This window comes from Triturus cristatus, chromosome 9 (genome assembly GCF_964204655.1).
Source record: "Triturus cristatus chromosome 9, aTriCri1.1, whole genome shotgun sequence".
Classification (NCBI taxonomy): domain Eukaryota; kingdom Metazoa; phylum Chordata; class Amphibia; order Caudata; family Salamandridae; genus Triturus; species Triturus cristatus.
Genome location: NC_140592.1, coordinates 380,410,112 through 380,431,815, shown reverse-complemented (window position 1 = coordinate 380,431,815; position 21,704 = coordinate 380,410,112). Strand labels below are relative to the sequence as shown.

General features: G+C 43.7%; 1 protein-coding gene across 7 annotated transcripts in view; it reads right to left on the bottom strand.

Annotated features, from left to right (window-relative positions):
* The window catches only part of BICRA (BRD4 interacting chromatin remodeling complex associated protein), a 464,194-nt gene that overhangs the window by 134,334 nt on the left and 308,156 nt on the right, over positions 1 to 21,704 (bottom strand). For all 7 annotated transcript variants that reach the window (XM_085625223.1, XM_085625221.1, XM_085625222.1 and 4 more), the window contains one exon: positions 5,755 to 5,800. In XM_085625223.1, the coding sequence (XP_085481349.1) occupies positions 5,755 to 5,800 (46 nt within the window). The remainder of the gene's footprint in view (positions 1 to 5,754; positions 5,801 to 21,704) is intronic.

Below are 21,704 nucleotides of genomic sequence, written 5' to 3'. Positions count from 1 at the left end.
TGCCTGGGTATTTGGATGTTGTACTCCTTTCTAAGAAGTGTTGGTGCCTGCAGGCTTTAGACCAGAAAACACAAGGTTCTGACTGAGCACTACTGATTAGGACATGAGAACTCCCTAAATCTAAAAATCAAAACTTATTAGTGGGGCACTTTGTGCCCATTAACTCTGGAATACATTTTGGGTGCGGGCATCAGAAGGCTTTGCCCTTTGAGCGCCTGGAAGGAACTTACAAGGCATTTAGTATCATTGAAGAAGGCCTTACATTGGTCAGTTTATCTCTTCATACTGAAAATGTTATGCTGAACCTGGGGAACCATTGCCCAGTACCGAAAAAGCCCTTGCAGTTCTGAGATTCCTCCAGTAACTTGTGAAGTGTGAGAATGAAGTGGAAAAAGAACCGGTTGTCAATGTGAATGTAAGAAAATTATTCACTTTTGGCATGTAGATTAATCCTGCAGCTTCCTTGATATACGAGGGCAAAAGATACTCTCACATCCTTCCTAAATATCAGGCACCAATGATATAAATATGGACGAGTGGGCAAAACCCAGAGCATCACCAACGTTATTTGAAGCTATAAATGTGGAAATCGTGGTCCCTCAGGACTTGTGGTCCTTGGAGTCTAACAGTTTTGCCATAGATTATATCTTATAAATAGCCAAAATAAATAAGGGAACTCGGGTGAAGAACAGATAAATATACAAAAATTCAAGTGTGGACCAAATATGTGTAAGGCTAGGCCAACAAATAAGTTGATTATGTGTGGGTATGGTGTGAGGCGAGGGGATAGGCAAAATCAGACAGGATTCATAGTCATTATTCGAAAAAAATGTGAATTAATGTGGACCGATCTGCTATAAGAAACGGATGACAGACAGCACCAATGGTACAATACTACTGTACTGAGAAGCTGTAGTACAACTGCCTTGAAATGGGTGTTGCCAGAAAAATATCACCTGGGAACTACAACCATAGCTTTCAGGTGGCAAAACTGTTACAGAGCTCCAGGTTATAAAGCACGTGGTCAATGAAAAACCGTGCGTCTGAGCAACTTCATATTTGCAACATCAGACCAATTTTCATGAGTGAGATAGTAAAGATCTAGATTTAATGGTTTATTGTGACTGCTGGACAGCTTGCATATATTTATACGTTCTCCCTCCTCAACCTCTTTTAACGAGAAAGACATGAAGATAGATTTTTTTGGAAGGCAGAATTTTATCTCGGTTTGGTTTTCAACACTATGAGAATAAGATGGCAGTGAGAAGTGCAAGCCTTTGTCACAAGACAGATTAAGTGGCGTGACTTTGGCACGCTTTTTCTCTTTCTTGGGGACACCATCTGGGAAAAGTGCAGATCGGAGGCCATTGGTCTCCCTTGGAGTGGAAGTGCCCATATCAACCGCCTGGAGTTGTGTGCCATTTGTTTGGGTCTGAAGGCCTCCCCCCCCCCCCAACCCGTCAAGGGGTAGGGGAAACCAGGTCAGCTCTTGCCATACAACCAAACACCATGTGAGCAGACATCTTCTGGTGGACCGTGAATAAATAGCAAGGGTTTGGCTCAAGCACTTTCATCCAATGAGGCATGCCTTAGTTGGATCTTATCTACACTTTGTTGAGAATATGCAGTGTCAAAATTATTGCACGCTCGAGGTTCCATCAAGGGGTTCATAGGAGAAGCATTCCACCTACAGTGGAACATAGGTGTCTTGTATACCTTACCCCTATTCCCTGTCTTGTCCAGTTAGTGACAGGAAGACAGGACAGGTAAATAAGTAAGTGTCCAGCAAGTCTGAAATGCCATCCAATCCCCAGAATCCAGGCTGAAATAACCTAGGGTCTTGACTCTGTACTTCTGTATGATGGCGTTCAGAGAGCAAAAATCTAAAAACAAGTTTGAGCCCTGCATCTTTTTTGGGCACAAGAAAAAGTGGAAACAACCCTCAGTGGAAGGTCCCAGAGGGGAGTCCAGCTATGCTTCTGGAAAAGTGTCAGGTCAAATTATAATCTGCACATCTAAGTAAAGGTCATCATCAGTTTAGTGAAAGACTAAGTTCTTTGTTTCATCATCGTCTTTATCACGTGGGGCATTCTGAAGCCCTTGGACTGTGACAGAATCTGAACCAAACAAGGCTTCCAGCCTTGTTCAGAACTGGCTTCGAGGGAGAGGTTAGGAATCCTCCAAAGCAAGGGGCTACACATTGGTGATCTCATTAAAAAATACAGCTGGTGTGGGTGAAAATAGACACAGATTAAAGGTTGTAGTAGGAGATCAGAGCCACTGGAATCTAAATCAGAGCTGGGGCGGGTGCACTGATAAGGCATCTGGCGCCACAGTAGAGGCATCAGCTGCTGCTGGCAAGGAGCAAGGCAAATGTCCCACAGGCTCATTCGGCACCAGGCAACCCAACAGTGGTAGTCAAACTGGGGCCCCGGTCACTCTGTGGGGCCCAAAGGAGCTACAGTGGGAGTTGGATTCATCCTGTACAGTTGCAGCATGGCCACTCTGAAGGCATCTACCTGCTGTAGTGTCGACAATGGATTGGGTTGAAGATTGCACCCGAGTAGGATCCTTGACATGTTGACTGCGCATTGTTTACCTGGCATCAGAGGGACAACATGGAGATTAGTTCCACTTAGACTTCATCTGCGACTTGTCAAAAGATGGTGGGACTGGGATCTGCAATAAGAATGTTATTGTGACACTAAGAAAGAGCTGGAGCAAAGCGGGGAGAGCAATCTACCTCACTTCTTATGCCGAGCAACAGTACAGGGAGACATCATGCGGATTGGTGATCAACATCGGTTTCCTACAGTCACTGCATGGTTTGAAGCCTGTCGTTTTCAAGAGAAACATTTTCTTTGGCACACTCTAGGTAGAAAAGGAGATTTTGGAGTCAGGAAAAATCTGACGAAGTAGGAAGCAGAGCTCCAAATATGTGTCAAAGGGTGTGGAGAGAAAGGAACTGATGTTCGTGCGCAGAGGCAGTGCCACGATATATACAGCTTTGTGCCGCCACTTACGGAGCCATTGCAAGGTCACCATGGACTCGGATGGCACCTCCTGTCGGCATGCAGGAGCAACTGCCATGAAAAATTCCAGATACAGTCCGTGGCTTGGCTTGAATACAAAAGGTGTGCAATCTGCGGTTAGAAGTATCCAGCAGAAATTAAGTTACTGTTCACACCTGTCTACATTTTAAGCGGCTGGTTCTCATGACAACTTTTTTCAAACAATATTTCCCATTTCATAACCTCCAGTAAGTTTTTCTCATTAAAGTGGTGGATAATAGGAAATTATCAACTATTTGGATTGTGTATTTTAAATTTGGTGTCTCTAGCTGCAATCTAAATTATTTGTGGGATTGTTGAGCAGGAGTAAGTAAACAGTAGTTTGTGCAGCTACAGTAATCCGGATTATTGAGGGATGTGCAGCGTTAATTTAAGTAATTCATTTTGTATGAAAAATTTGTCTGATGTTGATGCAGGAAGAAGGCCAATATACACAGTTAAAAAGCATAGGCGGTTTGAATTGTGAGGTATAAATCATATGAATGTAATTTAACAGCCACTTAAAGGGGAACCTCAGTTTAAAGGTAGGGGATTATTGCCATGATCTTAAATACACAGAGTACATATTTGTTTCTGTGATACACCCATATTATCATTTTCCCGTTAATTTAATGAAATAATTATTCTGTACACACTGTGCATCATGAAGACGGCTTAACACATTTTTTACAGATGAAATGCTGCATCTTGTTTCTTGGACCGAACCTGGCTATTTACTGCTTGAAGACAGGATGCTTGTTATTGTGATGTACAGGTGCAGGAACGTGAGGGCGGATGACTAATATTTAAATAGATGACGCAGATAACTCTCTTTTCCATTTAAGATAGGCTATAGGTTTTTCTGTGAAGTATACAAAAAATGCCCAGATGTGTGTCCCAAGTTCACTGTGCCACTGGAACTAATTGACATCCATCTGAAGGGCCCAATCTAGGGCAAAACGAACATTGGGTTGCTTGTGTTCTGGTTCGAGAGGACCGGGGTTGGCAGTTCGGGCTGGGTTGTTCCTATTCGAGCATAACAAAGGGTGATATGCATATGGCTAAGTCTAATCTGAGGTGCCATGCTGGACAAAAGAACAATGGTTTGGAATGCTGCCTCTAGTGATTGCCAGTGTTTAGACAATTTATACGCATTACTCAGATCACCTTTTTTGTGTTTGATGTACTGTGCCAGTGTCCAAGGGTATGCTCAGACGTGGGTCCCTTGCTCGTTGTGCTACTGAAACTAACCTACATCTGACTGTTAAGCTTAAACTAAGGCAAAGCTGGTCTTGGGTTGGTTGTGTTCCAGTTCGGAGAAGGCTGGCTTGGCAGTTCGGGCTTGACTGCTCCCATTAGATCAGGGCGAAGAAGGATTTGCATATGGCTGGGTCTAATCTGAGGTACAAGAGTGGGTAAAAGAACGATGGGTTGGAACGAGTTGATGACTGCCAGTGGTTAGACAAATTGAAAGCATTGGTTCATCACCTTTTGAGTGTTTGATATAAGTTTTTCTTTGACGGTCATTACTGCATGAACCCTATATGCATATGATAAGGTAATATTTATTTTCTCTTCTTTTTTTGTAAAATTGTATAGCTATAACTAGATGCATTTTTTTAGATACATCATAACTGTCTCACAACATTCTATTCATGAAAACTGTTGTAATATGCTCATAAATAATATTAGGACGTCTGCTAGTTCAAAACAAAAAAAACTTACATTAGACAGTTGGAGGCAACATATTATAGTAATGCAAACATTTTGCACCAACCTCCATTACCTATAAGCAGGTTCCATTTTTTCTTAATTGGTCATTTTATACCAATTTATGTGCTTTATCGTCCATCAGGTAGATTAATATCCCAATTGTTCACAAGGTTAGGCATAACGCACGCAATTTGCTACAGTGTAATTACACAAAAGTAAAGCAAGATTGCATGTATTTACGTGAGAAGCATAACCCTACATCTATCACTATTTCTTAGCGCAAAATGCATCCTCCTGTCCAAAATGAACCTGAGGATGCATTTGCACTAAGAAAATAACTCTAAATGCAACAGAACTGGAACAGCAGCTCTTGGGTACGGATTTCTGAGTCAAATTACATAGACTGGCATGATTGCGTCATTTTCATCACAGGAGTAACGCTAAATTACTCCAGCGTAATTAAAATTTCGACCAGGCCTATTCAAAACAGTACTTGCTCTTTTAACTTGGGATACTTCAGTTTAAAAACTAATGAACAATTTTTCTCAATTAACATTGTGGCTCATAATGAAGTAACTAAGGCTGAAGTAGCCCGACAGAATAGCATGAAATATTTAACTGGGTTTAAATTCTTAAGTAAAAGCATCCTTGACAACAGCTTGTGAATTTAAAAGACACGATTTCTGTCAGATCACACCCATCCTATTGATGCATCACAAATGCTCAGCAACATATTAATGCAGGTACTGTCTAACAACCATGTGCACAAGTGTACAGTAAACAAGTTGCAATGAAATACAACTAAGCCTGTCAAGCAGTTGAAAAACATGTGCACCCCATGCTGCTCCTCGAAGGCAGGCAAAAGCGATTTATACTTCAGGTCAAGTAAAGTCTATATCACGGAGGGTATAACGATCACTTGTCTAGAAAAAAATTGTCTGGCAAGGGTCTCTCGTGGCCCATTCCTTACCAAATGCGATTCCAGACTTACCAAATTACATCTAGCAAGCATCGCCCGTCCTCATCATCCATGTCAACTGCAATAAAAAGAGGAGAGGAATATTTATTTGAAGGGAACCGGACTATTCAGAAGAAATACTTCTGCTTTACGATTTGATGTAGGTCCAAACAGGATCATTACTTACAGAAGGGGAAATATATAGATCTAGTGGGTGTATAGACAGGTATGGCAATGATGCAGCAGGAAAAACAAAACTGCGCTGGGGGATGCAACCAAAGCATCTACAACAACCTAACAGTTATGCAAGGTATGGGAAGAACAACACACCAGAAAATGTAGGCAAGGAAGCCACTAGACTATAGGATACCTGGCGGAATAAAATAGAAAAAAACTGCGAGATACCAAGAAATACAAGAAGGAAACACATTAAGACTGCAGAATATACAAACAGATTAACTGCAAGAACATACCAGGAGATGCACTAGTATTCAGCCGTTGCAATCTGTTATAAGAATGTATACTCTGACGGGAAAAAACTAATATCCATTTGAAAACAAAATACTGAAAATTGTGCCTTTTCCACCTTCCATCTCAATGCTGTATTAAATTCCCATGCGGGAGTAGGCGAAAGCAGGTAAATAGTCAAACTTCAAATTGTACTCAGTAGAACTGTTCGCATTTTTCTCGCCGACTGAAATATAAATCTCTGCCTAGACTTGAAACTGAAAAGTCAGGGAAAGGGAATCTTGGCAAATAAGACCAAATCATTGCCCCAAGAAGCTGGAAGTGTTTTGTTAAGCAGTGCAATTTCAATACGGTTTGATAACCAAAAGAGTTGGAAGGTAAATTTCAGTTATAAAGACTCAAACTTGACGATTAGGTCGTAGCCTACCAGACAGCAAAGCTGTCTGGTTTACTGATGACATCTTGGGGACATTCGGAAAGCTTGCCATTGGCATTTTGTTTTGTAACTCACAATTTCTTCTTTTCTATTTGCTGGCTCCATTTGTTTTAGGCTGTCAAGCTTGAGTTCGTCCATCCCTCGCACATACCCTATTTACAGTATCCTTCAGAGTGCTTCATTTCTGTAAACAGGCCTTTAAAGTCTTGTTCTCATCCTGTCACATTTACTGTGCATTCAAAGACAGAGGTCATATGTCGGGCTCTGTCTTCCGAAGGAGCTTGGTGTTTACTTTTTTATCTCAGACTTCAAAGTGAGAGGATTTATGTGACAATCATGCTGGCTACTGGGGGTAATTTTGTAGTGTGATGGAAATAAATATTTCAGTACCATCAAAACAAATCAATATGCTAGGTGATGACATTTCCACACGTTACAATTTGCACGCTATATACTTTTATCAGTAAAACTGCATGTCTGTGCAAATGTAATGTTCATTTCAATTTAAGATCTGTTGTCTGTAATGGCAGTGCGCTCCCAAACCCTGCATACTCCACACTCTACCCCACTCCACTCTATGCCACTGCACTCTATTTTGCACCATTCCCCCTCTACGCCACTTCAGTCTATGCCACTATTCTGAATCACTCTACACAAGTCTGCTCTACTATGAACCCCTGCACTCTATCCCAATGCACTCTACGTCACTAATCTACTCTGCACCACGGCACTCTACTGTGCACAACTCTACTCGAATCTGAAACTATCTACTCTGCGCCACTCCACACCACTGCAATCTACGCTGCACCACTCTGCTGGAAACCACTGCACTCTACTCTAACCACTGCACTCTATACCACTTTTCTCAAAAACAATGCATTCTAAGCCACTACACTCTACACCAACCTACTCTGCACCACTGCACTCTACGCCACGATACTCTGCACCAAAGTATTCCCAAGCAAAGAGAGCAGTGTTGGCCCTGGGTGGCCACAGTGATGTTAGTGCTACTATACAGAAAACTAGCACTCAACCTCTTTATTTCACTGCTCAGGAATCAGCAAACTTAAACAAATACAACAGGGAACGCTGTATGAACATAAGACGTTTACTGAAAGATTAATAGGTAAAATGTTCATCTTGTACAATCACCATACAATTTGAACACATATCAAAGCTTGGGTCATTGGTTATGAATTACTATTGTGTAATGAGATACAGGAATATTTATGTATAGGATATGAACAAATGTTACTTACCTGTAAACTGTGGTTCTCCAGTATTGGTGTCTTTCATAGATTCACATGCTTGAATATTCCCCGTCGTCTAAGTGGGAGTCCCACGGTATATAAAAAGCAATAAGTGTCATGTATATACATAAGCATACATAACCACATAATAGCATATACATATCCAAATAAACTTTATATACAATTCAGAAATAACATATCAAGTGAAAATACCATAGGATAGTATTGACACATAGGAAAGCATTGAGAAAAAGAATCACTTTACTGACATATCACTGTCGTTTTATAGTCCAAACTCCAGCCAATCAGGCGCAAGCACCCTCTAGAACCTTCTCCTCAGAGGCTCAGGCCCTCAGATTTTCGTAGCACGAGTGACAAAAGAGCCGAAAGAGGAGAAGAGAGCCTCTGAGGGGAGGAGGGTGGGTCGCATGTGAATCTATTAAAGACACCAATACTGGAGAACCACAGTTTACAGGTAAGTAACATTTGTTCTTCTCCAGTATTTGGGGTGTCTTTCATAGATTCATATGCTTGAATAGAATAGTAAGCAGTAAGCAGCAGCCGCCTGACAAGGCCGTAATAATATTGCATGAAATACAATGACAATGTATTTAATACGCAATTAAGAATTCCCAAGGAGGAGGGAAGTAGCAGAGGCTCACCTTATTTAAACAGATTCCGTAGAACTGCTTGTCCCAAAGCTGTGTCCGCTTCATTAATCGATTCCAGGCAGTAGTGCTTCGTGAACGTGTGCCTGCTGGACCACGTAGCTGCCAGGCAAATCTGATGGATGGGTACACCAGCGAACAGGGCAGTGGAAGATGACATGGCTCTCGTTGAATGAGCCCTTACTCCAGAAGAAAGAGGCTTGCCAGCCCTTTGATGGCAAAAGGAGATTGCTGAAGAAACCCAACGGGCAATCGTGGGCTTGGTAACCGACTGTCCTTTACAAGTGCGTCCGTAGGCCACAAACAGCTGATCCGACTTGCGAAAGGATTGTGTTCTGCTAATGTAAAATTTAAGACATCTCTTTAAGTCTAGAGAGTGTAAACTCTGCTCCGCCGGAGACCGTGGATGCGTTAAAAAGGTTTTTAAGATTACTGATTCATTGAGATGGAAATCGGATGGCACTTTAGGCATGAAAGCCGGATTAGTGCGGAGAATAACGCAGTCCGATCTGAATTGAAGAAACGGAGGTTGTATTGTAAAGGCGTGAATGTCACTGACTCTGCGGGAGGACGTCAGAGCAAGGAGGAGGGCCACTTTCCAAGTTAAAAATTTGAAATCCGCCGAGTGGATTGGCTCAAAGGGCGCCTTCATGAGCTGAGCCAATACGATGTTTAGACGCCACGTGGGTGGAGGACGCCGAATGGGCGGGAACATTCGGAAGAGACCCTTGAAAAATTGCTGTATTACTCTAGATGAATAGAGAGAGGACGAGCCATCCTGCCGAAAGCGAGATATTGCCGCTAGAAAGACCTTTAAGGTAGAGTGTGACAGTCCAGACTGCGCTAACTGCAGGAAGAACGGCAGAATGTGTTCAGGGGAGGCGTGCACTGGATGTATGTGAGCGGACGCACACCAAAGACAAAATCGCTTCCACTTTAGCTTACAAGTCTTCACTGTGGAGGGCGCCCTTGCATTAGCTAACACCTCCCTGCAGGCTGGTGGAATGTTCAAATGAGCAAATTCAAGGTGCTCAGGTTCCAAGCTGACAAGCTGAGTGAACTGGGATTCGGATGGCATATCCGTCCGTCGTTCATTGTTAGAAGGTCCGGCCTCGGGAGAAGAAGGATGGGTTCGCATTGGGAGAGGAGGAGCAACTCCGAGAACCATGCCTGCCGAGGCCACCGTGGAGCTATGAGGAGCATCTGGCATCGTTGTTGCCGCATCTTCCGCAACACTCGAGGAATCAGAGGGTTCGGCGGAAAAGCATACGCAAATATCCTGTACCAATTTATCGAAAGGGCATTTCCGCACGACCCTTTGTGGGGAAACCAGCTTGCGTAGGACTGGCATTTGGTATTCTGAGGGCTTGCAAAAAGGTCGATAGTTGGGCGACCCCAAAGGCCGAAGACAAAGTCTAGAGTCGGCTGATGCAATTCCCACTCGCGGGTCGATGACGTTGACCGACTGAGTGCATCCGCCAGAGTATTGGAAATGCCGGGCAGATGGACTGCCTGGAGCGTAATCCGATGGACTAAGGCCCAACTCCAAATCCTCTGAGCCAGACGGGAAAGCAGCGGAGATCTTGTCCCGCCCTGCTTGTTCAGGTAGTGCATGCAAGTGGTGTTGTCCGTCTGAATGAGGACTGACTCCCCTTGGAGCTGGAGGCGGAAGGATTTCAACGCCAAGAAAATGGCCATCAGCTCCAATCTGTTGATGTGCCAGAAACGCTGAGCCGTTGTCCACTTGCCCTTGACGGATAAATCTTGAAGATGTCCGCCCCAGCCTTCCATGGATGCGTCCGTGGTAAGAACGAGCTCTGGGGCTGTTGTTAGAAAAGATGTTCCTGCTGCGATGTTGGAAGGACGGGTCCACCAATGCAGCGCCTGAGCCATGCGGGGTGTTACCACGAGCTGGTCGTTGAAGGAACCGGAGACCTGACGCCACTGCTTGTCCAATTCCTCCTGAATGGTACGACTCCTCAGTCTGCAATGTGGGATCGAAGCAATACATGAGGACGCCATCCCCAGAAAAGACTTTAATGTGCAGACTGAAGCTGACTGTTTTGCTGCGATGGAGCTTGCAAGCTGTCGAATTCGTGCTTGACGTTCCGCAAAGGCCATAGCCGTGCTCGTATCGATGGTCGCGCCGAGAAAGGTCTTGCACAGAGCTGGCGTGCGCTGAGACTTTTGCAAGTTGATCGACAAGCCCAGAGACTGAAACAGACTGAGACAGCGCTGAGTATCGAGGGCCGCTTGGTGGGAGGATTGAGATTTGATGAGACAATCGTCCAAATACGGGAATATTTGTATGCCCGTCAGTCTCAAATGAGCCACCATCGGGGCCAGGATCTTTGTGAAGACCCGCGGAGCTGAGCGGAGGCCGAAGGGCAGGACTTTGAATTGGAAATCCCTGTGACCTACACAAAACTGTACTTCCTGTGGCGTGGAATTATGAGCACATGGAAATAAGCATCCTGAAGGTCGATTGTCGTCATGAAATCGCCCTGAGAGAAGAATTGAAGGATGTCCCTTAGCATGAGCATGCGGAATGATTGGTCCTTGAGAAATTTGTTGAGCGACCTTAGATCGAGGATGGGGCGCCACTCCCCAGATTTCTTTAGTATGAGGAAAAAGCGGGAATAGAACCCCAATCCCTTTTGTGATTTCGGAACCACTTTGATGGCCCCTTTTTTGAGCATTATCTGAATCTGATTGAAAAGTTCCTTGAGATAAGCGGGGGGAGGTCCGGATGGAGAGGTGTGTGGGAGAACCTTCACAAACTCTAGGGCATGGCCCCTTGAAATAATGTCCAGAACCCAGCGGTCCGAAGTGATTGAGGACCAATTTGAATAAAACTGGGAGATTCGTCCTCCAGCAGAAGAAAGGGGAAAACTTGAAAGAGGGGTCGTTTGATGTACCCAGTCATTGTTTTTTGGAAGAGTTTCCCTTGTAATTTTACTTTCCTCTAAAAGATTTGCCAGACTGCTGTCTGTAAGACTGTTGTGGCTGTGAGGAATAACGTTGTTGTCCTTGGTTGTAGGAGCGGTACTGGGAAGAGGAGCCACGAAAAGCAGAGGAGGTGCCGCGGCCGCACCCAGAAAGGGCTGCTTCCGGAACTGGAGAGTGCCGAGGGAGCGAGCCGTCTCCGTGTCCTCCTTGATGGCTTGCAAAGCGTCCTCCACATGCTGGCCGAATAAAGATTCTCCGTCATACGGCATGTCCAGAATCTTGGCCTGTACCTCCTGACGGAACGAGGTGGAACGAAGCCAACCCCGTCGTCTTAAAACAGCCGCTCCAGCCAATTGACGAAACCCCGTGGAGGCAATGTCGACGGAGCAGTCTATGATTTCGGAGGATGCCCTCTCACCCTCTTGCAGGATCTTTAGAGCTTCCGCTCTAGAATCTTCAGGGATAAGCTTAACCAAAGCCGCCATATCCGACCACATTTGTCGATCGTAACGACCGAGGATGGCCAAAGAGTTTGCTGCCCGGACTGTTGTTGAAGCCATGGTTGAAAACTTTTTGCCAATGGCATCCAGGCGGCGGCCATCACGATCCGGAGGTGACGAGAGCGGAGACTATGGATTTTTTGGAGCGACGTTGTGCCGCCTGGGTGATCACAGAGTCTGGCTTAGGCTGAGACACTAAGCAAGCTGGGGAAGAGTCCGAGCCCTTGTACTTTTTCTCCAGTCGCGGAAGGACAGCCGGGATGGAGTTAGGCGTTTTCATCAGTTTAATGCCCTTGTTCCAGATAAAGTCTATGATGGGCACGGCTCGTACCTGCTTCTGCGGCTGGGACTTGAAGTCATACAGAAAGCAGTCCTCCTCCCTAACTATCATGGGAAGGTGAAAGCGTTGAGCTGCCCTGTCCATCAGTTGATGGAATCCTGATATGTCGACAGGTGGTGAATTTACTGGCGATGTTGGAGGTGATGCTGGCAAATTGACTTGATAGTCATCCCAGTCCGCCATAGAGTCGTCATCATGAAGCTCTCCCTCCTCCGTATCCAGATTGTCCACCACCTCATCTGTTGCAGGGGGAACCAATGCAGGTGCGGATGGGGTCGGCATCGTTGGCAACACAGGGGTAGACTGAACAGCAGATGGCGTCTCACGTGGAGAGCTATGAGAGGAAGCTGGAAAGCGCCGATTATAATCTTCCAAAATGAATTGAAGGTTGGAGATGAGCGACAACGGAAGCTGCGCCATGGGAACTTGTGCAGGGGGATGTTGCTCCTGCTCCTGACAGTAATAGTCTTGCGCATAATCATCCTCTTCGAAATCTTGGCATTTTATGTGAAGCTCAGAAGGACTACGAGCATCTCGAAAAGAGGACTAACATTGTCATTAGAGTCCGAAATCTCCTCAGCAACCGTGGGGAATAGCTGATGAGATGGCAGAGTGACCGGTGGCAGCATAACAGAGTCCAGCGCAGCATGGCGACGCTGCAACAAGGAGGTGTCCACAGATACTGGCGCTGATGTAGACATTGGCACCAAAGGCATCGTTGCAAAATTTGACACCTCCGTCGTCGAGACTATCCTCGACGAAGTCGCCGTCGATGAAGTAGTCGTCGACAAAGCCGCCGTCAACGAGGCCGCCGTCGACGAGGGTGCAGACGACAAAGCCCGTGCCGACGAGACTGCCGTCGTCGACGAGCCCGCCGTCGACGATGCTGTGAGCGTCGACGGCGATGACTTCTTCTTTTTCATTATCGTCGACGAAGCCTTAGACGTCGACTGAAGCGCCAGCTTCCTAGTCGTCGACGAAGAAGATAGTTGAATCGTCTACGAAATAGTCTTCAGGGAAACACAGACCACTGTTGACGGTGAAGACGTCGACGAAGTCGTCGTCGACGATGAAGGAAATCTGCTCGACACCGTCGTCGACGAGGTTGATGAAGTGGCAGATCTCGTCGACGGAGGGGCCGTCGACGGTTTTGCGCGTTTTTGACAGGAAACATGCGCTGACTGAGTCAGAGACGCCTGAGAGCTAGGTCTCGGGGGCGCTGGCGTGGTAACAGAGACTTGGCCTGTAGACACTTCCTCAAGATGAAGTCTCTTCCTTTTCAGAAACGGAGACGGCAAGTTCTGAACACTACCACGCTTGGAGGAGACTCTTGTTCGAATAGAGGCTACACTCTCCACCTCAGAAAGGGGGTTATCCGTATCCTTTAGTTTTTGAAGCCACAATAAAAGACGACCCTCCCTGTCCTTCAAAGTCTTTTGAGAGAAGGTTCTACAGATTTTACAGTTGGCCACCTTATGGTCAGGGTAAAGCCAATAAATACATTTGTCATGAGGGTCCTCAGAAAAGAGCCTTAACTTCCCACAAGTTGAACAGGGACGGAAAAGAGACTAATTACTTTTAGACATGATGAGAAAACTCAAACCAGAGCAAAGAACTGAGCAGAGCTCAGGGAGACTCCCTTCACACGACGTGCGGTAGAAAATCTGAGGGCCTGAGCCTCTGAGGAGAAGGTTCTAGAGGGTGCTTGCGCCTGATTGGCTGGAGTTTGGACTATAAAACGACAATGATATGTCAGTAAAGTGATTCTTTTTCTCAATGCTTTCCTATGTGTCAATACTATCCTATGGTATTTTCACTTGATATGTTATTTCTGAATTGTATATAAAGTTTATTTGGATATGTATATGCTATTATGTGGTTATGTATGTTTATGTATATACATGACACTTATTGCTTTTTATATACCGTGGGACTCCTACTTCGACGACTGGGAATATTCAAGCATGTGAATCTATGAAAGACACCCCAAATACTGGAGAACTTGTGTAATCTTATGATGTTGGTTGAAGTGGAATAGGGACATTCTGGTATAGGAAGTCTTACACAACTGTATTATGTTGGAGGGTTTTGGGGGGGGGGGGGGGGGGGGGAGTCATAAGGTTTTAATCATGTGTCCGGATACATGTTCAAATTGTATGGTCATTGTACTTCTGTCACTATTTTTTTTTTTGTTTTAGTTCAAAGAATTTTATTGAAAAGAAATTGAAATGACTGAACAGAATATGCTAAATAAGTTCTACAGCTTCACATTCCAAGCTCATCAAATACAGAATAAAAGCATCGAGTAATAAAGTTGAAACAGAAAAATACACAACACTTGAATTATATATGCCATTGAGATAAATAGAAAAAACTTATGGAACAATTAGGGAGTCTAGGGTGGTTTAAGAACCTCCTGTTGAGAAGGGTTTGGTAGAGAACATCGTTTAGCACTTTTATCAATAAACATTGTGCTAGGCGACCATAGATCAACGCGTGTTGCAGCCAAACATGGGGGAAATACAAAAGCAGAATCGAACCCGCGATTATGGCAAACAGTATACCACCAAGCCCTATTAGAGATTTTCGATGAGTCTTTCCAATTGGCAGTAATTTGTTGAAAGGCCACCGCTAATAATAAGTCAATAATCTTGACATTGAAAGGTGCATCAACCCAGATAGGAGAAAGGCTACCTAAGAAAATATGAGTAAAGGAAAAAGGAAACTTGGTGTTGTGAATTAAGTTAATTTTAGCCCAAACCTGTTGCCAGAAGCTATGTACTTGTGAGCAATTGAACAACATGTGAAATAAGTCAGCGTTGGGAGAGGAGCATGTCCAACATATATCTGGGGTAGATGGGAAGTGTTTAGAGAGGGTAACAGGTGTAAATAACAGTCTATTGTAGACAAAGAATAATGTTTGGCTAATATTTGCTGCTCGTGAGGCCTTGCGTAATTTAATCCATATGCATTTCCATAGTGATAAAGGCCAACATGTGTCGAAATCTCGCTCCCATGCTACTTCAATTTTTGTCTTCTGTCTGTCAGTGTCATTGCCCTGTAAGTATCTGTAAACAATAGACGCCTTAGGTATGGTCAATAACAAAGTCTGAAGACTGGTAGCGGGTTCTGAGCCATTAGAAGTGTCTTGTAAGGTGGGGAAACGTGAAAGAGATTCCAACACACTGCTTTTAAGTAAGTTATACTTATTGATAAAGGAGGCCGGTAAATTGAATAATATCATGAGGCTATCAAAAGAGAGGAGTTGTGAGTCTGAAAATAATTGATAAATCCAAACTAAGCCTCTCTGTCTCCAAGTCTTCCAGTAGAAAGGTTTATTATGAATCAACAAGTTTTTATTATGCCAAATCGTTGAATTTAAAAAGAAATCTTTAGAATCCTGAGGAGAATGTGAGTGCAAAGCAAGCAGTTTGGAAGTGTGCTTTATTATAGGAGTAGAAATAGATTGCGGTTTACGGGAGAAGGAGAGATATTCACAAAAGGAATAAGGAGCTAAAAAGAGGCGTTCCGTTGAGGTCCAAAGAGGACAGTCATCTTTGGAGTCAAGCAACCATAGAGAGGCTTGACGCAGCAAGAAAGCTTTCTGATAAGCCTGGAAATCAGGGAAGTTGACTCCTCCTTCTGATTTGGGGCGAATTAATTTTAGCAAAGTCGTTCTGGGCTTTTTATTACTCCACATTCGGTCACTATTTATATTTTTAAGAATGTACATATATGTTTGATTACAGCACTGATTAAGTCCTCCTCAGGAGGAAAAGTGTTGGCTGGGTTGGATTGCGATGTCTGAAGGGCAATAATGAAATTATTTTGGATACTACATTATGGCTCTCGTTTTATGGTGGACTGAAAAGAAGTTAACTATCGTTTGTTTAATGCTGATAAACATTTGATCTTCTGACCTTTCAGCAAAATCCTTGGATTTATACAGGTTGAACATTTGACATATTGAACTCTCAGTAAACATCTTATGCTCATACAGCACTCCCTGTTGCATCTACTCCACTGCACTCTACACCACTGCTCTACTCTGCACACTGAACTCTACACCACTGCATTCTACGACACTCTACTCTGCAACACTGCACTGTCACTGAACTCTACGCCACTCTACTCTATGCCAATACACTCTACGCCACTACACAACACTCAACTCTGCATAACAACTCTACAGTGCACCACTCCACACGCCACTGCACTCTACCCTGCACCACTCCACACTACGCCACTGCACTCTTAGCCACTCTAATCTACTCTGCACCACTGCACTTACACCACTGTATTCCATTCTGTGCCACTTTACTCAAAACCAACACACTGTACGCCACTATACTCTACGCCACTCCTCTATGCCACTGCACTCAGCCCCACTCTAATCTACTGTGAACCACTTTACCCTACGCCACTTCACTCTTCACATCTATGCTCTACTCTGCACCATTCTACTCTATGCCAATGCACTCTACTTTACTATGCACCACTGCACTCTACCTTGAACCAACCCACTCTATGCCACTGCACTCAATGCCACTTTACATCACTCTACACCACTTTAATCAAACCAATGCACTCTGCAAGACTGCATTCTACGCCAACACCTCCACACTCTATCCTGCACTACTCCACTTTACCCTGCACCACTTCACTCTACTCTGAAGCAATATGTGCCACTGCACTCTACTCTACACTTCTGCACTCTATCCTGCACCATTCCATTTTACCCTGCACCACTTAACTCACACAATCTACTCTGTGCCACTGCACTCTACTCCACCCTGAGACACTGCCCTCTATGCTGCACCACTCCAATCTTATCTACACCTCTCCACTCTATGCCGTACCTCTGCACTCTATCCTGCACCAGTCCACTTTCCCCTGCACCACTTCAGATTGATTCAGAGTAGAGTGATCTACACAGCTACACCCTACGCTGCTCCACTCCACTCAATGGCACTCCCTCTACGACACACTACTCCACTCTATTCTACGACACACTACTCCACTCTATTCTACAACACACTACTCCACTCTATGCCACGACACACTATGCAACACCCTCTATGCCATTCCACTTTGCTCTACCCCACTCCACCCTTCTCCACTCTACAACACGCTTCTCCACTCGACACCAATCAACTCTGACATTCTACACCCTTCCACTCTACTCCCTCCACGACACTCCCCATTACTATGCCATTCTACTCTATGTCACTCCACTCAACACCACTCCACAACACTCTAAGCCACTCCATAACACTCCACTCCATGACATTGTACGTTATAATAATCCACTTTACGCCACTAGCTTTTAGCCACGCTGAACAGCTGCCAAGCTGGGGTACAACAAGGCTAAAACACATTGGCAAAGCCATTTGCTCTTGCATAGACGAGACCTATTGGATTTGCCAATGTTTGTTTTGTAAAAAGGGAGACCCTGCAGGAGGACTAATTTTACAACAGGGACAGCAAGGACTGGTGTTGAACTGGTGGCCTACTTTTGTCTGCATTCAAAACACTGAAAGGAATGAAGCCAGACCATTGTTTAACCACAGCAATGACCAGTAGGCGAAACACTGTCTAAAATTATCTATAAGTAGAAGCACCAAAGAAAATGTAAAAAGCATACGATTTTTAAGGAACTGTGGGGGTCTCTGCTGAACGGAAACTTTATTCCAAGGAACATGGTAGTTGGATCCTGTGACGAGTGGTAAATGGCTTCACAATGGGAATGCTAGTCTTTTTGGTAGTCCCTTCAAACTGAAATTAGTAGATCGAGTGTAAGAATACTAGGCTCCACGTGCTAAATTCAATACCAAATGTATAAATGCTTACTCGCTTTCAAAATGCCACTGCTTTATCTGTATGTTTGTGTCTCGAAAATAATTGTCTGTTGGCACTACTTAAAACCGCAAGCCAAGAAAGAGAAAAAAAAGAAACGAAAACAGTATTATACCAGGAAATATTATCAAGGGAAAAGCTGCCAAGGGAATGTAAACACAACAAATGAAGCATATATTCTTCCCAGAAAAGTTGAAAACAAATGGGGCCCAACTACTAAATATGGACCATTATTCTTCTCTGGAATAGAGCTAATTCTAATGCATGACACTTCATGTATGTAAACTCGTACCAAAAAGAGTCAATACCCCTGAGGAAAAATGAGAATGTAGGAGTTGACAAGGGCAGCAGTAACACCCCAACAGAATTACGCAGATTAAAAAAATAAAATATTATGTGACACAATGGAGGAAATGTTGTAATAAAGCAGTAAGGCACCAAAAGGCTCAAGAATGGAAATGACAGGGGACACAGTTGGACGGAGTAGTAACAGCAAGTGTTGCAAGCAAGAATAGTAACAAACCAGGAGAGAGACAGGCAGCGCAACAACATTGAGATAAACAAAAGTAAGAAAAGTAACAAAGACTAGCAGCAGGACAGCAGTAATACAACAGGTATGTATGAAATGAAACACCAGTAACAAACCAAGAGGCACAGTCTTACAGGCTGTTAAACGCCCTTCGCCCGTTACAGGCCTGAACCACAGGCTAGAGGCCTTTATCAAGAGAAACTTAACAGCCAGTGTAGCCTAAGGAACAAAAGTCTATAATGCTATTGGGACATACCACCCACAGAGAGAAAGTTTTTCTACGAGAGATACAAAAATGTAGATGTAGGAATACTGGAGCAGGGGTGTCTATACGAGCCATTGTTGGCCTTCTGCCTCTTCAGGTAAGCCTCAAAATACTAATGTTCTAATAAAGTAATTTAGAGAAACCTCAAGTGGAGAAAAATCAAAACATAGAAGACAAAAAGCAATGATCTGGGATAAGATAGATACTAAAGAATAGTTAATGTGTACACATGATTATTTAGAACAACCCTAGCTACAAATCTGCAGAGCACTGTACATTGTCTGAGGTATTTATGGTAAAAGCAGGGTTTCAAAGAAGGCGGCATTGATGAGTGACAGGATAAAATACAAGGGGGTAGAGTCATGGTTATAATAATGAGCTAGCATACTAAGGAACCAGAGGAAAAATCTAAGGGATGAAAAGAATCAAAAGATGGTGATGGTAGAGGAGAGGGAGAGTTTTAAGAAAACATGCAAGGTGGGGTGGGCGGGCAGAGCTAAGTTTACAATATTAAGGAAAAAGGGAGAAAAAGGGAACTACTCTAGTTTACAGGAGGGTAAGAAGTACCAGGGAAGATCCCCTTTGGGGGAGGAGGGAGTTATTGTCGTGCAGTAACAGATTGAGATGGGGGTAATTGAATAATTCAATAAGTGGAGGAGCGAAGGAACCTTTCAAAACTGGACCAGGGTGGAATTTCAGATCCTTTGTGTATGGCAAGAAAAGCAATAGCTTTTTTTTTTTAATTCCACCACTTTCTGATCTCAAGCATGGTGATGCTGCTTCAAGTCCGTACAGACCACTAGAAATCTAACTTTTACTCGTGAGTTTGCTGTTGTGCGGACTGTCTTATAGATGAAGTCGATCTTGAAAGTGAGGCTTGTGTAAAGAGCAAACCAGTAGAACCTGGGGGGGGGGGGGGGTGGGGGGGAGGAGGGGGGTAGGGGTACGATTGTCATAGTTCAGGAGGCCTTTCATGAGGCAGGTTACACTTTAGAGGGTGCTCCTCTGGTAGGACAGGTTAGTCTCTGGGGCCCTGACCAGCAAGCCAACATCTCTTTTTAACAAGCATTTGCAATGCAATAGGTCTCGCATTTACGCGAGTTTGAGCTATTGGCATTATAAATGACAATGCCTTTTACTTACGTTTTAAAAAACGAAAACAAACAAATAAAGGCATTTTCATTTACAATGTTAATAGCTCAAACTAGCGTAAATACAAGACCTATTGCATTGCAAATGCTTGTTTTCTTTACACTGTATGCCCCTTTAATGAGCAAAATACTGTTTAATTTTAGGGGACCAATTAAGTCATTCAGCAATTCACACACACTGTTGTTTGTTCAATCCTATGTACCTTAAGCTCCCTCAGTCACTTTCCCTCTATCCAGCGCTTGGACGCCTGCGGGCAGCAACCGCGCTCAATAAATACTGTTACAATTACAATTACAATTACAAGGGGTACCACACCCCTGCACTCCTCCAGAGAGTGTACACCGAATAGAAATTTAAATACAAAACGATCTTCCCTAGAACTGCACCCCTGGTTAAACAAATTAACACATTTTCCTATTTTATCACAGAATACAGATAATCAAAAATGCTACAGTATACAGATACCTGCTTTCAGTGAACATATTCATTCTTGGCTGGGAAAAAAAAACATTTTTCAAGCCTTTCTAAACTAAGCCATGGGATAAAAATGCAACACGTTACGTTCATCTTATTGTTCACCAGTGCCATCTTGGAGTACTTGTGACATTTACAAAGCAGGTGTTCTTTGGCCACCTACTTTTAACCACTGGTGTTTCTAATATTTATATAAAATTTGGTAATGCATAAAATCACCACATTTAATAAATTCCATTCTTTGTTACTTTAGACTTCGACAGAAACCAACAAAGCACCAAAGAGATTTAAAAAAATTATACTAGTGGGACATTAAAATTAATATAAATTAGAAATCAAACTTTCTAGCGATCTGTCTGCGTCGTTTTTTCCTACTCACACCCTGATATAGAGATTAAACTGCATGTACAGAGTTAGCAAAACTGAATGTCATTTTTTGTGTACAAATTCTTTGAGTTTCTTACTCATTTTGTCTTCAAAACACCGCTGTTTACTCACTGTCTTATTTACATCTACGTATACATTTAACAACATTAGGTATAATAAAAAAATTGACCTTCCGAATATGTAGTTGAGTTTAATTTACTCCAGACGAATTTGCGTTGTTGAGCGAAGCGAGCTTTGGAATCCACAGATCTCCTACCTACTCTGAATGCACGAACCTGAAAATACAGGCGGCAGAAAGTATATATGATGAGTCCTATTCACAACAGCCGTCTGGAAGGCAGCGCCCCCTGGCTCAAGTGGGGGTGCATTATAATTTTATGCAGGAGATAAAATCACCCTATCAGATAAACAGCTATACATTTAATTGTAAATGTAATTGTCAAGAGAAAGTGTTACCCCGTGGTTGTGTTTTATTTGTTACGATATTCTCGTTCTAAGTGTATCTTCGAGGTGAGCACGGATTGTCTGCCCCCTGTGTATGTTGTGGTGAGAACAAGTTTTTAGCCTTGGTTGTGTGATTTACTGGTGAGCACAGGTCATCTTGCCCGCGTGTGTTGGTGGGGAGTTCAGACATAATTCCCATGGGTATTGTAGCAATGAGCACAATATACTATACCGTTGCTCACTGTTGGTGGTCAGCAGCGGACAT